We start from the raw sequence: 15845 nt of genomic DNA, 5'->3' as shown, positions 1-15845 counted from the left end.
TGAAATATTCTTGGTCTGCTGTGAGGTGTTGTTCAGGCATCTTGCCCCTCTTGTCTAATGTTCTTGTGAGAAAGAAGTTTTGTGAGCTTGCAGAATTTACTGCCTTGACTTTTCTTCCCTGCATGGGAAAGGCCCATATGGGGGACAGTGCACTGCATGTTGTTATGTGTTTTGTGCTGGCGTAACATTCGGCTCTGTTTGCCGCCTCTTGGAAATAGCTAGCTTGATAAAACCTGTTCATGTGCGTGTGCATTATGCACCATTGTGATGTAGGTGATGATGAAGTCTGTGCGACTGGAGTGGGCGCTGAAGGACCTACCAAAGGCCCTGCAGCTGCTGGACGAGGGCCTCAAGCTTTATGTCGACTTCCCCAAGCTGTGGATGATGAAGGGCCAGATTGAGCAGAGCCAAGGCCGCACCGATGAGGCACGCAACACCTACAACCAGGGGGTAAGTCGTCAAGTTCCCGTCTGCCTTTGCGTTCGCTGACCAAATAGGAGCAGTGACGTGCAGTGGTCAGAGCGCTCTACTGCTGTGCCCAAGGATGCGGGATCGAATCCCGGCCGCGGCACCCACCTTTCGATGGAGGCGAAACGCAAGGCGCCCATGTGCTGTGCGATCGATGTCAGTGCACGCTAAAGAACCCTACGTGGTTGAAATCTTCAGAGCCCTCCACTACGGCGTCTCTCATAGCGTGAGTCGCTTTGGGACGTTAAACCCCATCAACCAACCAGGAGCAGTAATGAAACAGCTCTTGGGCTATGAAGACCGTGTGATTGTGTGCTGTGACCCTCAGCAGGCTTTTCTGTTGGTTTGTGAGGTTTGCTGGTGCTCAAGCTGTCTTTTAGGCTTATAAGCTCTGCTGAAGCGTTTATTTTAGGTGGTTTTCAGGAAAAGTTAATATTTGAATGAAAAGCAAAATTGCTGTAGGATTGGTGTATGACCCCAGTCTGCTTGCTGAAAGGAATCCACAGGTGATTGTAAGATGTGATGCAACAAAATGCGTCTCTGAATATGACTCTGCTGTTGTGTTTTTATTCCACTGATTCGTGGGCTACTATACCAGTGCGGAGGTGATGCAGGTGAGTGGAAGCTTGTAGATTTTGACTGCTATGGTGACCGTGAAGTCGCAGACAAATCAAACACAAGATAGTTATGAAAAGCTGCGATATAAGCACAGTACATAATTAGGTAGAAATAGAAATGAGCAAAGCGGAGATCATACTGTAGTTCTTGTGTACATCTCGTGACCTCAAATCATCTGTCATGCCAAAGCCATCACTCGGTGATTGAAGCCTGAGCCAAACGAGCATGGGAGAAAAGAATAGTTATAAATTATTTACCGCCTTTTCCCACAATTCACACGTTTGTTGATATTTTCTATTCTGCTCTGAATCATGTCAAAGACAGAACCCACAGCTGAAATGTTGTTTTTCTACTCCTTTATAAGGGAAGGTAATAGGGGATCGTCACACATTTTCATTTGTTTCACTAGGTAAGTAGAGCCAAGCCTTCTTCTTTAGCCTTAGTCTTAATTTTAATGTTTAGTTTTGTTTTGTTTAGCCAGGCCTTCAAGTCAGAATAGATTTGTCCGGTTGTGAAAAATGCAAGTGGTTTTGTTGCCGGTGACAAACTGCTCACTCCTCCAGTAGTGGACTGCGGAAGCTGCAAACGCTTCACAAGGACATATTTGGGATTAGAAAGGAATAAAAAGTGATTTTGGCCAAAGTCCTGGAGTAATCAGATGACCTCGGGTTATGTAGCAGTTATGGTGGCAGCATTGGTGGAAGTGCTGCTCAGCCATTGCAAAAGTCAGAACATGGCACTATTTTGTAATGCTTATGGTTGGCTTTGAATTAGCAATGGATTTTTATGGCTACAGACTTGGTCATTGCCCTCTCATGCCATGTGAAAATTCATTAAAAGCAAGTAATGGCTCTGATAAGTCAGTGACAGTCTTGGAGCTGGAGGTATACTATGCTAGCTGACAGAGCTTGATAGGGCAGTGGAGCCTTTTGGCCTGCACTTGGCATTTCTGTAACGTAGCACTGTGTCAGAACATACTACTGCACACTGCATATTCCAATGGTCCTGTTGTCTCATGACACTTCCGTCTCCTGCGCTTCGTTTATTCATGTCTTGGGATTGTTTGCAACTTGGACTAAATAGCAAGCAAGTCATGGCAGGCACCGGAAAGATACTGACCTGTTTCAGTTAGAATTGAATTTCAAAAAATGAGTTTGGCTCACGTTTGTGAGTTATTTTGCAGCTTGAATTGAAAATTGCAACACCTAATCATACTGTCAGCCAATGCTGGTATGAGAAGGCAGGGGCTGGAAACGCAGTAGTGCACTACTGCCACCATCTCTCAGGCTGGCAGTGAACTGAAGGTGGTGCTCTCAGAGTCCTTGCTGATTCTCTACTGAGTTCTCAGTGATAAGCGGTAGACACGTGATGCCTGGCTTTTACAAGATGCAGGTAAGGCAGTAAGAAACAGGACAGTGTCCATCTTTTGATCACATCCTTTTGATGTGGTAACCTCTGCAAGTGACAGCTGCCAGACAGCCATTTCCCATACGGAGTTGAAGCGGGCTACAGTGTGTAGGGTTGACCACATTCAAAGCAGCCACTTTCACATAAGGTTGTATGCTGCTGACTGCAAGCAGGATCCTAAACACACTTTCATAGCAGTAGTAAACCGTTCCACTGTATCCATCAGTGCTGACATTGGAAGCCTTGACATCTTTATGTGACCACATGGCCCACAGGAATATCGCCAGTTACATGACTGTGCCTTGATGTTACTGCGAGCATCCAGGCATGACTATTGCAGCTTGTGAGACTGTGCCATGATATGCATCGAGCATGTAGTGATCTGGCCTTTTTCCCTCACACTGCTGGATTCTCTTGATTTGTTGACCTGTGAGCATCCATATTGAGGTTTGCCATGTTGTTAGAAGAATAGGCCATAAACGGGCTAAAAGTGAGATCGTGGAGTGAAATAGGTGCCATGATCATGCCACACTGTCTATGAAACTAAACTATGCAACAGCTGCGTTGGTGATGTGCATTAATGAGAAGTGTAATCATAAAGTCATTTTACTTTGTTTTGCAGCTCAAGAAGTGCCCCACATCTGTGCCCCTGTGGCTGCTGCTGTCCCGGCTGGAGGAGTCGACAGGTGCGCTGACCAAGGCCCGTTCAGTGATGGAGAAGGCTCGGCTTCGCAACCCCGGCTGTGCTGAGCTCTGGCTCGAGGCCGTCCGGGTTGAGGTCCGTGCAGGGTTCAGGGAGATTGCTCTCAACCTCATGGCCAAAGGTCAGTCACTTTCTTACCGTAGCTGCCTTTGTTTCCGTGCCACTCCTAGCAGGACTGGACAGTAGCAGCATTGCTAAGGAGTGGTAAATATGTGGCATTCCTTCCTTGGAGGAACAGTAGCAGTATGTACTTGTTTGGAGCAGTAGAGATGTGCTCCTAGGACAGTGCACTAGTAGCATTTTCTAGCAAAGCTAGAGATGCTTTCTAGCTTGCAGGTGCAGTCGGGGACAAGACAAGGGCAGCGAGGCCTAGGATCAGTAGAGGCAGTGTCAGTCAGCTTCATGTGGGGGGATTGGGACGTGAGGAACATGGCCCACTGCAATGCGGTGATGTCTTCCTTGGCCCCTTGCAGCCATGCAGGACTGTCCAGCGAGTGGAATCCTGTGGGCCGAAGCCATCTTCATGGAGCCCAGGCCCCAGCGAAAGACCAAAAGCGTGGATGCACTCAAGCGCTGCGAGCACGATGCCCACGTACTGCTGGCTGTCAGCAAGTGAGTGACTTTGCTCCTTTCTTGCTCTGTGGTCGCCTTGGCCAGGGCATCCTTTGCAAGGCCCTTGCATGCGCAGGCTCACTTTTAGTCCCTGTCACTAGAACAGCCACAGCTAATCTGTGTTGCTATGCTTTTTAATCTGAAAATGCCAGGAGGACCATGGAGGCTTAAACTGTCTGCCATGTGTCTGAAGCTGCTGCCACCCGGCACAGTTGATAGGTGGCAAAATGTGTAGAAGAAAATCTCCCCTTGCTCCCTGTAGGGGAGAGGGAGGAAACGAAAAACTCAGATATAACAAAAGGCTTGGACATGACGAAATAGTCTAATGCAAGGAGACTTTGATAGAGTGAAAGAGTTGGGTGTAATGAAAGCCTTTGATTTTGAATTTTAAGATTTTGTTTCAAGTAGCATTCTTTAGATGTGTTATATAGTACATTTGTTGAATGACCTTTACTCTGGTTTGCTGCCTTCAGGCTTTTCTGGACAGAACGCAAGACGAACAAGGTGCGAGAGTGGCTGAATCGCACGGTCAAGATTGAGCCAGACCTGGGTGATGCGTGGGCCTACTTCTATAAGTTTGAGCTGCTCCATGGCAATGAGGTTGGTGTGCTCCAAGCCAACGCTTCTCGCTTTCTTTGCTTTTCTCATCACCTTTCTTGGGGCTGCTTTTTGTGCTTGAAATTCAGCAATTAGCTCTCATGTAGGTGGGCAAAAAGTTGGGCATGTTGGTAAATATTCATAATTGAAATGAAGGCACAAAAAGACGAGCACACTAAAGGAAGAAACCACTCAGGACAAGCACTTACTAGCAACAAAAGCGTTTTATTCCACGCTGAGAATATATAGTGTTCACAAAACTACAGAGAAAAAAAGGACACCAAGTAACAAGACAAAAGGTAATTAGTCGTTGCTATCTAAAGATGCAAGTTCTTTACTAGTTAGCTGACGGCAATATGCTGCAGTTTCTTCACCTACATCTTCGCTTCCAGGATGACCATGTGTAGTGGCAATACAGTCCAAGGTCTGTCAAACCACTACTACACTTCCATTCGAGACATTCAAAATTGGTGAAGAATGGCATAGGCCAGTCGTCTATTAGAGCGGCACTATATAAGACTTGCCATCACATGGTGAAAGACAGCCTAGATGCACAGATTGCCCGGCTAGTAACCGCTGGCTATCCTCACTATGCCATTACTGGTGCATGTGAGGAGATGGCCCAAAAGATGAAAAACCCTAACAGCCACTCTAAGTAGAGGTCGCCCAATAAGATGGCTATTCTTCCCAATATTCATCGCACATCTCTTGGGCTAAAACAAGGTTGCAGAACGTTGTAAGGTCGGCGTTTTTTCAGCGCCAAACAAGCGAATTTGTCGTGCAGTAGGAGACAAAATTGAACTACCAAACACTGGTGTGTGCAAGAAGTGTGGCATTAAGCATGCAAATCCTTCCATCGCCTGCCAATGTAATGTGGTGTACTTGATCCCTGCAACATGCGGGGCTGTGTATATCGGACAGACAAGTCACTGCATTAACACGCACTTTGCTGAACTTTGCAGGTCATTAGAAAATGGCACAGGCATGCACCTTGCATATCATGTAAAAAAACACCGCAAGCGAAATAAATCCTGCCAAGCCCAACTGGAGCAAACTGCCATAATCTTTGTGCATTGCGACCAGAGGACAAGACAGATCATGGAAGCGTACCATATCGGCTAAGACTGAGCCATGTGTCAGCGAGCCATCTATTCTGCTGACTAGGAAAGAACTTGCATGTTTAGATAGTAACAGCTAATCATCTTTTCTTTCTTGCTATTTGATGTCCTTTTTCTTTTTGTAGTTTTCGTGAACCCTATATATTCTGAGCGTGGAATAAAACGCTTTTGTTGCTAGTAAGTGCTCATTCTTTGTGGCCTCTTCCTTCAGTGCGCTCGTCTTTTTTGCACTTTAGTTTCCATTATGAATAGCTCTCTTGGGGTTGTCACTTTTTATGCGAGAGATATTAGCACTTCTTTCCTTGCAAAGGCAAGGCTGAATAGTAATTTCATCTTAGCAGCTTTGTGAAGAAGGCCTGCCCACTGGCGGTGGTTGCAACTTATACATATGTACCAGTCACTAATTTCAGAGGTGAGGATTCTGCCCTGCGTATGTCTGTCATATGCTTAGCTTACACGATCAGTGTAAATGTGTGCAGACAATTTCCTCTTTGTCAGCAATAGGGCAGTTTGATTTTTTGGTTGAATTTTAGAGAGGTATTCATATATTTATAAACTGTTATTTTATGAATGTGATTTAACTTGCCAGTGTTTTTGTTCTGGAAAATTATTTAATGTTTTGTTTGCTGAGTACTACAGTCATAGAAATTAAATTATTATTACACAATTCGTAAGCAATAACTGTGTAAAGCAACCTTCTTCACAAGGAACATACTGTAGCAACTGCCGTTGCCTGCTGGAGCAGTTAGTGTACCCAGAATGACAAGAATGACAAGATTTGGCAGCAGAGCAGTGTATTTCAGCAGTTTTGCTGTGTTGTAGCTGTTATACATTCAGCCAGCTCGAGTTACCCGACAGTAAACTTGCACTCTTAAAGCTTTAAACGGCATAAAGCAAATAAAAAGGGTTGCTAAGAACACTGTTGTCTGTTAGTCTCCATCAGGCTTTCACAGTTGGTTGCAGGTGTTGGAACTCTCTTGCAGGTGTTGGAACCGCTCTAAAAAACAATATTCGCTTGCAAATAAACTGCTAGTTCTATATGCACCCACAATGGCATCTGCTGTTGGCTTGTCTCGGGAGCCACTTACGGGTGATGGGGAAAATTTTCTGCAAAACCAGAGCCTGAGCAACAATGGTTCGGCAGCTGTCAGCTTACTGTGTGTTGCCATTGCACGGCATAGCATCGAAAGTTGTTGCGACATGCAGTTAGCGCTGTAATGCTGAGAATCGGTGCTAGCTGGCACACGATAATTGCACACTCGAAGCCCACGTGGGATGCTGATGTGGAGGATCAGCTACCTCCTTTTCTTTTCTTGTGCCGGTCACTTTCAGCTATGACTGTGAACACAGATTAACCTTTCATATGAACTTTTGCTCGGTTTGTTTGAGGGACTTAAGGCTCAAGGCCCATAAGGGCTGCTTTCATAGGGTAATACTTTCTACTGGTCACTTGGCTGCATGGATGCTTTTCAACGACTAGAAACACACTTTTCTCGAGGGTCTTCCTCAGCAGCCGGTGTTTTGAAAAAACGAGTACAGAGGGTCTTTATGGGTGCATTCGATTTTCCAGTCTCCGACTGCTTGCTGACAGGTTTAGGCTTCCGCTCTGACAGAAGCAGTGTGATGGTCACATGATCTTGCAAACTCCTTCCAATGTTTGCTTTCAGCAGATGATGCCAACCATCATGTCACCATGACTCAGTTCTTTCACAGTGACACCGCACGCTTATCTTTGCCACGTGTGTAACACTAAAAATCGATAACAGAGGCGCCAGTCAATCAGTGCTTTTTGCAATCAGAGTGTGACATGCCTAAATGCAAGGCGTTTTACAGATCTCAGTGCAGAGTTGTTTTGCTGCTGCTGCTAGTGAAGTTCCTCCAGAGTTCCTCACTGCATTCGAAAGCAAACAAAAGCGTTTGAGAAGGTATTTACAATAAGCGTTAGCTGCTCCAGTACATAGTGATTTGCTTGCGACGCTTCCAGACCTGCACGCTGAAAAGATTGCGAAACAGGTGCAGAACTTGACAGCAAGAACAAACAATTCGTGTTAGGGGCTCTGAACGCTTCCATCTGCAGAGAAATTAATGACACAAGCTATAGCTTTGCATCTTCGCTTTCTTGCCTTATTTACCGTATTTACTCGAATCTAGGCCGGTACTTTTTTTTTTTTTTAATTGGTTACGAAAGTCGGGGGTCAGCTTAGATTCGAGGATGCGGTTTGCCCGCAACCGCTAGACATGTAGCCCCATCTCGCGGCTACTGCTTGAAGCTTGCAGGTTTGCAGGCTCCATTTTGCTTTTGTGAACGTTGCACCAAGGTCTCGTCGTTTCGCGTTTCCTTGTGTGCGTCTCTGCGTGCCCTCGAAAAAGCAGTCGTGTTCGCGGCGCGATGGCTCCCACCAAGCGATGCCATTACACTGCGGCTTTTAAGCGGAAAGTAGTTTTCGAGGCGGAGAAGACGTCAAACCTACAAGCTCAGCACGACTTCGGCGTGGATGAAAAAAACGTGCGCCGATGGCGCAAGCAGCGGAATGAGCTTTTCGACTGCGCTGCAAAGCGAATGGCCTTCACTGGACCCAAGAGCGGGCGACACCACGAGGTGGAGAAGGATGTCGCGGATTTTATCAGGAAGCAAAGGAAAAGTGCAATGCCCGTGACGACGGAGATTATACAGGCGAAGGCGAGGGAGATGGCAAACGTTAGAGGCGTTGGACGGACCCAATTTAAGGCCAGCAGGGGCTGGGTCACTCGCTTCATGAAGCGTTTCGGGTTCAGCTTGCGATGGAGGACTTCTGTGTGCCAAAACCTACCCCCTGACTTTGAGGAAAAGCTGGTCGCATTCCAGCGCTTTGTTATCAAGAAGCGGTTGGAGGAGGACTACAGACTGGGCCAAATCGGTAACGCCGACCAGACCCCAGTCTGTTTTGACATTCCTGTAGCATTCACAGTGAATGAAAAGGGCGCAAAACAGGTAAAAGTCAGAACTGCTGGGTACGAGAAGCTACGTTTTACCGTGATGTTATGTTGCATGGCCGATGGGCGAAAACTGCCGCCCTACATAATATGTAAGCGGAAGACGCTTCCAGCTGGAGAAGTTTTCCCTAAAAACATCTTTGTGCGCGTCCATGAGAATGGATGGATCAGTGGTGCCCTTGTCGAAGACTGGGTGAAGACCGTTTGGCAACGCCGTCCCGGGGCCCTGTTGTTCAAGAAGTCGCTCCTGGTTCTCGACTCCTACCGCGGCCACTTGACAGATGCCGTAAAGTCCGTGCTTTCGGATGGCAGTACGGACATTGCGATAATCCCCGGAGGTATGACGAGCCAGCTACAGCCACTCGACGTAGCCATCAACAAGCCATTTAAGGATAGGCTGCGGAAGCACTACAATGACTGGCTGACAATGCAAGATCACCAGCTCATGCCGACCGGGCGCATCAAGCGTGCTTCGCTTAGCCAAGTGGTGAACTGGGTCGCCGCGGCGTGGGAGGAGATTCCGGCCGAACTGATTGTGCGGGCCTTCCGAAAGTGCAGTATTTCCAACGCGCTGGACGGAAGCGAAGACAGTGCGCTGTGGGAGGAAACCAGCGACAAAGAGGACAGTGACGGCGACGAAGACAGCGAGTGAGCATTGGACGTGCTACAATGAGCGTCGCAAGCACAATAAAATGCATGTCCTAGTTCCAGTCAATGCCTTTTTTCATTCGGCTTACATTCGAGTAAACTTTTCTTTTTTTTTTTGACCGTCTGAATTTAGGGGGTCGGCCTAGAATCGAGGCCGGCCTAGATTCAAGTAAATACGGTAGCGCACAATGTGGTCTGCAGGAGCACGAAAAGTACTCGGAATGCGCTCGAAGTCTAACTCAATATGGCCGCCGGCCCAGGAGCTTTACTGATGGGTGGGGCTTCTGGGCTGCCCGAGAAAAATCGAACGCCGGACAGCTGTCGGCAAGTACTCCCAGACAGTCCGGGACTGATAAACGAATGTACCCATTGACGTGAGACTATTAGGAGTGCTGCTAACAATCCATACTCTCCTATCCAACCCAACATGCACGAAAAGAAAAAAACGCATCCCTGATTCATTTCAAATGTTTGTCACTGCTCGACCTGCAGGAGCAGCAGGAGGAAGTGAAGCGTCGCTGCATCATGGCGGAACCAAGGCACGGACCAAACTGGTGCCGAGTGTCGAAGGACATCGCCAACTGGCGAAAGAAGACAGAAGACATTCTCGTCCTGGTGGCAAATGCTCTCCCAATCCCAACATGAGCAGTGGGGTCCTCTTTAAAATGCTGTTTAATATTCTTCATCACATCCTTTCGAGTCATCTTTGACTTTCCAGCTGACGTAAGGAGTTATCCGGTAGGGTAGCCACAGAGATGGAGTGTTTAAAGCAGAAATGTTTTGGCAAATTTGGTCTCCCTGTGAGCCTCAGGGCTGTCTGCTCGAGCTCGAATCAGCTTTGGACCCACACCAGAAGTGCTGCTTGTCTGAATTGGATAATGGTGGCAGTGGACTTCTGTTGTTCTCTACATAGGCACTGCCTTTCATGGTGAGCTTGAGCAAAAGACATTTGAGAGGTGCGCCCTTGCAGCTAGTGCACTGGGACTGTTCTACAGCCTCAATGTATTGCCATGGGCACAGTGCTGCATTTTGGCTTGTTACAGCATTTTTAGGAACAGGTAATGCATAAAGTCATCCACATCTCACATTGCAAGCTCTGCAGTGGCTGTCATTTGTTTTCACATTAATGTACAGTAAGAACTGGTGGGTGAAATAATGGTCATTGTAATAAAAAAAATTCCATTGATCATATGCTTCAGTGCATTATTGTGACTGCTGTGGATACAAAAGGAAGCAGCAGCCACTGACGCCAAGAAAAGTCTAGGGGATTTTCTTGTTCTTTTTTTTTTTTTTGTTCTTGTTGATCAGTGTGAAACACTTAATCATAAACAGTGAGAAAGTAGAAAAAAAAAGTGTGCCACAACCGCCAGTGGGACATGAAGTTCGCATATTGTGGGTTCGTATCTCTCCTATGCTTTTCTTGTTGTCAGTGGCTGTTCGCTCTCTCTGTATGTATGTTATAACGAGTGCCTCATTTTTCTTACATTTGTTCTGTGACTACGGTGGTTGCTTTAGCATTCGTAACTGTGGATAATTTTGTACATTAGAGATGACAGAATGTGTAACCTGGAAGTTACACTTTCATAAGAAAAATATGTTGTATACTGTAGTGACTCATATGTAGCAGTCACTACTGAACTGCAGATCATTGTTGGAAAGCCCATTGGGGGGGAAGTGGCTGAATCCATAGCCAGATCAGTGTGAAATAGTCTGCGTCATTGTCACCACTTACTGATGCCCACTAGGTGCCATAATGTAAGGTTGTAGTGTCTTGGTTTGTATTCGATGGCAGTTCTTGGCACCAGTTTACTGTTGTGTGCAAGATGCAGCTACCGAGTTCCAGTCAAAATGAATGGTAATAATGTTTAACATAGCGTGATCTGCTACCATGATTTGCTACCGCATGCCACAAGTGTGCTCATGCTGATTGGTCCCGGTGCAGCCAGCATGCATGCCACTGTCCAGCATTTGGCACCATCTGATGCCTTTAAAGCAATATGCGCATGTGCAGTAGAACGTGAAGTGTGTGTAGTGGATTACGCTGTGCTGTAACTCTCTAATATGACTGGTTGACACCAATATCTCATTGAGCGAAAAAAGAAAATGAAGCCACTTGGTGTGCAGCCCTTGAATATATATATATGAAGGAAAGAAGCCAACAGTCGGCGAGGCCAAGGAAAGCACCGGACGCGATATTCGGAGGTCGTGGGTTCGGTTCCCACCATCGGCACATTGTTTTTTCTTCTACTTTCTGTTTAATTATATTTCCCCTAAACAGATTACATTACTAATTTTTGTGCTTATCAAAGTAAACATTAAAAAAAAAAAGACATAAAGTACCATCCCCAACGCTTTCCTCGGCCTCGCCGACTGTTGGCTTCTTTCCTTCATGTATTATAACGAGTACCCTCATTTCCCCTTAATTGATCTGCATATATGTGTGTGTGTGTGTGTGTGTGTGTGCGCGCGTGTGTGTGTGTGTGTGTATGTGTGTGTGTGTGTGTCACTTTGCTGTCAACGTGAAGTGCACCAGCAACTATGTATATACAAACTTTATTGTGAAGTGCAACACCTGATCGCAGCTAATGACTGCAGAGTTGATTTGCACGAAAGGTATTGAAATCATGCGTGAAATGCAAATTCAGCAGTCCAGTAATTCCGGCTCAAGGGGACTAAAACTTTTTTTAAAAATTATGCAGCATCCAGTTGAGGGTGGACCTCTCTTGGTTACTTGATGTTCATGGCACCAAAGGATTATTTTGAATCATTGCAAGTTCAAAATATATGAGTTCAAGTTTAAGAAGAGTGTTTCATAAAATGTGTTTCGTGGAATGTGAAGGTTCACCTCTTTACAAGTGGGCATCTGTTTGCGGACGCTGAGAGACTAGCAGGAAAAAAAAACTCGTTCAATGCTTTGTGAATCATTGTAGCAGAAGTATGACTACACTTGAGGGCAGGTGGGATATCCAAGTGTGGAATGGCTCTGCCATTTTCTTCAAACTGCGCCAAATGGCAAATTTTTTTTGAATATTGCTATGCAACCTAGTTATCACTTTTGAGCCATGCCTGTGCCAAAAAGTCTCAGAAGACCTAATACAGTGAAAGCTTGTTATTTCGAACTTTCGAATAATTTGAACTGTTCTATTTTGTCCGGCCAAGCTCCATAGAGGTCCGTGTACAAAAGGCCCAATAATTTGAACGCTAGTCGGTTCCAGTACAGATCATTTGAACTATGTGCTACCGTGTGTAGGCAGCCTGGTGCCCAGCACGAGGACAGCAGATAAAACCGGGTAAATTCATGCAAGAGTGAATAAATCTTAAATAGCGCCATGATTGGCAGCGACCAGCGGCGATGGAGGGCAGGGGACCAGCGACTGTGGTGGCGGCTGCTTCCTGTCTCATGTGACCTCTGAGACAGTGAGACTTAAATTCTCTTTAATTCAACTCCCTTAATTAGGAAATGAGGATAAGCATTTCTGTCGGTGGTGGTGGTGAAAAACTTTACGCAACATTGGGGGCCATAAGACGGTTCGGCTCTTGGCTACATACTTCCAATCTAAAGTCCAATCTTCCAGACACTTTTCAATGGCCTCCCATCACTTGAGGTTGGGGAGGGCGTTAGAGAATGGCTGGACCCAGACAACACACAGGTGTCTAGGGGCATACCAGGGATGGCGGCCACGATCGGGCCCACCCGTCCGAAACGAAGTGGTAACTAATAAAGATAGAAGAAAAAGAATGGTTGCATCAGATATAGGAGAAAAGATAGAAGAAAAAGAATGGTTGCATCAGATATAGGAGGAAAAATAAACCTAGAAGTAAAGTTTGATTGAAATTAAGTGAAGTAGTGAAATTAATTATAATCAAAAATGTCAAAAGTGCGTCGAAATAGCGCGGACTTCGATATAACCACGGGAACTGTGTGACGTCACATCCACCGGAAATCGTCTGTGGCCATATCTAATTGGTACTGACGTCACGAAGCAGCCTCTAATCCGCAGGCACACGACTCCCCGTCATCCCCGGCACGCGTGCCGGGGGCGGCAAAGAGGACTCCCATTTCCGATGGAAATAAAAGTTGTGCAACCAACCAACCGCCGCGCATTAGGGCGACGCTAATATCGAGGCACCCTACCGGGCATCCGATCCAGGCGTTCGTGCGGCGCCTTTCATTTGGCGTTTCCTTGAACGCGGCACCACACATCATACAACAGCAGACGTAGTGCAGCAGGAGTATAAAATTGGTTTACAGGATAGGAAAGGCGCCGGATTTGTCCCAATTCTCCGCGGACACCTGAACCGAGCCGTAAGAAAAAGAGGAAGTGGGGAGTGAAAGAAGAAAGAGGTGTCGTAGTGGAAAACTATGGACCGCCGCGCTATAAAGGCTTTCGCCTCATCACACTTTAGTGGTCCAAAGTGCCCCCTAAAATTTTTCTAAGGGGCCAACTCTGCCATGATTGGGCTCTGCGGAAATCGCAGGGCCCAATCATGGAGATGTTTAACTGATGGCACCCCTCTCTAGCTGCTTGGCTAGCATATCCCATCCAGTATCAGTTCAGTCGTGTCCGACTCTTCGTGACCCTATGGACCATGTCACGCCACGCTTTCCGGTCTCACACTATCTTCCTAACATCACATAACTTCATTTGCAGTGCCTCGAGGATGCCATCTAACCATCGCGTTCGCTGCCTACCCCTTCTCCGGCGACCCTCAACCTTTCCCAACATCAAATCTTTCTCCAGCGACTCCTCTCTTCTCATCAGATGACCAAAGTAGCTGAGCTTTAACTTTAGAATTTGACCCTCCAATGAGCAGTCAGGGTTTATGGTCGACAATATCGACTGATTTGATCTTCTGGCAGTCCAAGGGACTCTCAAGAGTCTTCGCCAGCACCACAATTCAAACGCGTCAATTCTTCGGCGGTCAGCCTTTTTCACAGTCCAACTCTCGCATCCATACATCACAACTGGAAAGACCATAGCACGAGTTATACGGATCTTGGTTGGCAGACTAATGTCTCTGCTCTTTACTAGGCGGTCAAGGCTAACCATTGCTCTCTTTCCCAGAAGCAGGCGTCTCCTAATTTCATGGCTGCAGTCTCTTTCCAAGGTAATCTTGGAGCCCAAGAAGAGAAAATCTGTCACAGTTTCCACTTCTTGTCCATTGATGCTCCAGGGCTTGATAGGGCAAGACGCCATGATCTTTGTCTTTTTAATGTTCAGTTTAAGCCCAAACTTCTCACTCTCTTCTTGTTAGCGCATCAGAAGTCTTTTGAGTTCCACTTCACTTTCTGCCATTAAAGTGGTATCATCCGCATATCTGAGGTTGTTGATACGTTTTCCAGCAATCTTCACTCCAGCTGAAGACTCATCCAGACCGGCCTTCCTCATGATGCACTCTGCATATAGGTTAAATAGGCAGGGCGACAGTATGCAGCCTTGCCTCACTCCTTTCTCAATCGGAAACCAATCAGTAAGACCATGCCCAGTTCTGACCGTGGCCTCTTGTCCTTCATACAGGTTCCTGAGGAGACAGATGAGGTGAATTGGAACTCCCATCTCTTGGAACAATTAGGTTATCCACTTTCAGAACACTGTAAAGCTTCAGATACAGGAAATGGTTTCAAATTGCACGATAAAATGCGATTTTCAAAGATATGATTTGCGCAGTCAGAGTGACTGCCCAATGCATAAAAAGAAATCACGATACGTAAATTGGCAACGTTGATGGGGCTACTGAACCATCATTAATTATTATTTCAGCAGCGGCGCCGATTTACGCTCGTGAGTTAATGACGAAGCGCAAATAAGTTCCCATTCGGCAGTGAGCGTTCTGCCGTCAATCTATTCGAAAGTTCGCAATAGCTAACAAAGCATTACTTCGCTATGTTCACAGATTTCTGTCCGCAGACCGTGTCTGCAGGCCGTGTCCGCAGCAGTTGTGCGTAATTGAGGAGTGGTAGAGGTGAGTGGTGTCAATCGTTGGAGGGTGATGTAATGTTGTTGCCGAAAATATAATTAGGCCAATAAGTTATTCAGCTAATTAAAATAACCAGTTCACAGGAAAGGCGCAGTATCTGCCACACTTGTTCTGAGGACACCTGAACCGCGCGTAAGGGTAGGGAGGAAGTTGGGAGTGAAAGGGATGCCGTAGTGGATATGACATCAAGGATGTGACGTCACATAACCGGAAGTATAGCTGAAAAAAAGGGCATAGGAAGTGATTGGCTCGCAATTTGAAAATATCAATGACTAAAATGGGTAAACAAGAAGTGAATTAGTGTGAGTTGAGAACTTCATTTTTCCACCGATGTAGGAGGCCCGCTACTCCCCGCCTCCGGCACTCAGGCCTATGGGACGGAGGCACCGGCGACTAAAGACAGGCGAAGCGACAGTGTTTCTTCGCGGCTTCAGCCGCCAGGCGGATAGCTTGCTGCTGATTGGCGGTGGACTCGCTCCGCGGTAGCAGTTCCCAGGCTTCTCTACTATTTGTTTTCCTTGGCGCCACGGGAATCAAGGCATTGCCAGATTATATGATCCAGTGTACCTCTTTCTCTGTCGTGAACGTTGTTCGCAAAAGAACAGTTGTCCGCGCGGCGAATACTCGGACTACCACCCACGCTCTTTCGGACAGTGGGGCGGTCTAATTTACGACCTCCTGGCCCCCTTCGAGGAGGACGCCGCTCAACCCCCTGTGTCGCG

At 46.6% G+C, this 15845-nt stretch overlaps 1 protein-coding gene across 1 annotated transcript in view; it reads left to right on the top strand.

The window, feature by feature from the left end:
- Positions 1-10331, top strand: part of Prp6 (pre-mRNA processing factor 6) — an 88496-nt gene extending 78165 nt beyond the window's left edge. Inside the window, exons 19-23 of the mRNA XM_084602878.1 lie at positions 274-450; positions 3116-3317; positions 3670-3808; positions 4282-4408; positions 9637-10331. Of these exons, the coding sequence (XP_084459004.1) occupies positions 274-450; positions 3116-3317; positions 3670-3808; positions 4282-4408; positions 9637-9789 (798 nt within the window). The 3' untranslated portion in view covers positions 9790-10331. The remainder of the gene's footprint in view (positions 1-273; positions 451-3115; positions 3318-3669; positions 3809-4281; positions 4409-9636) is intronic.
- The last annotated feature ends 5514 nt before the right edge of the window (positions 10332-15845 follow it).

Source organism: Amblyomma maculatum, chromosome 4 (genome assembly GCF_055883805.1).
Source record: "Amblyomma maculatum isolate TAMU_Amacu chromosome 4, ASM5588380v1, whole genome shotgun sequence".
Classification (NCBI taxonomy): domain Eukaryota; kingdom Metazoa; phylum Arthropoda; class Arachnida; order Ixodida; family Ixodidae; genus Amblyomma; species Amblyomma maculatum.
This window is presented reverse-complemented; position numbering and strand designations above follow the sequence as displayed.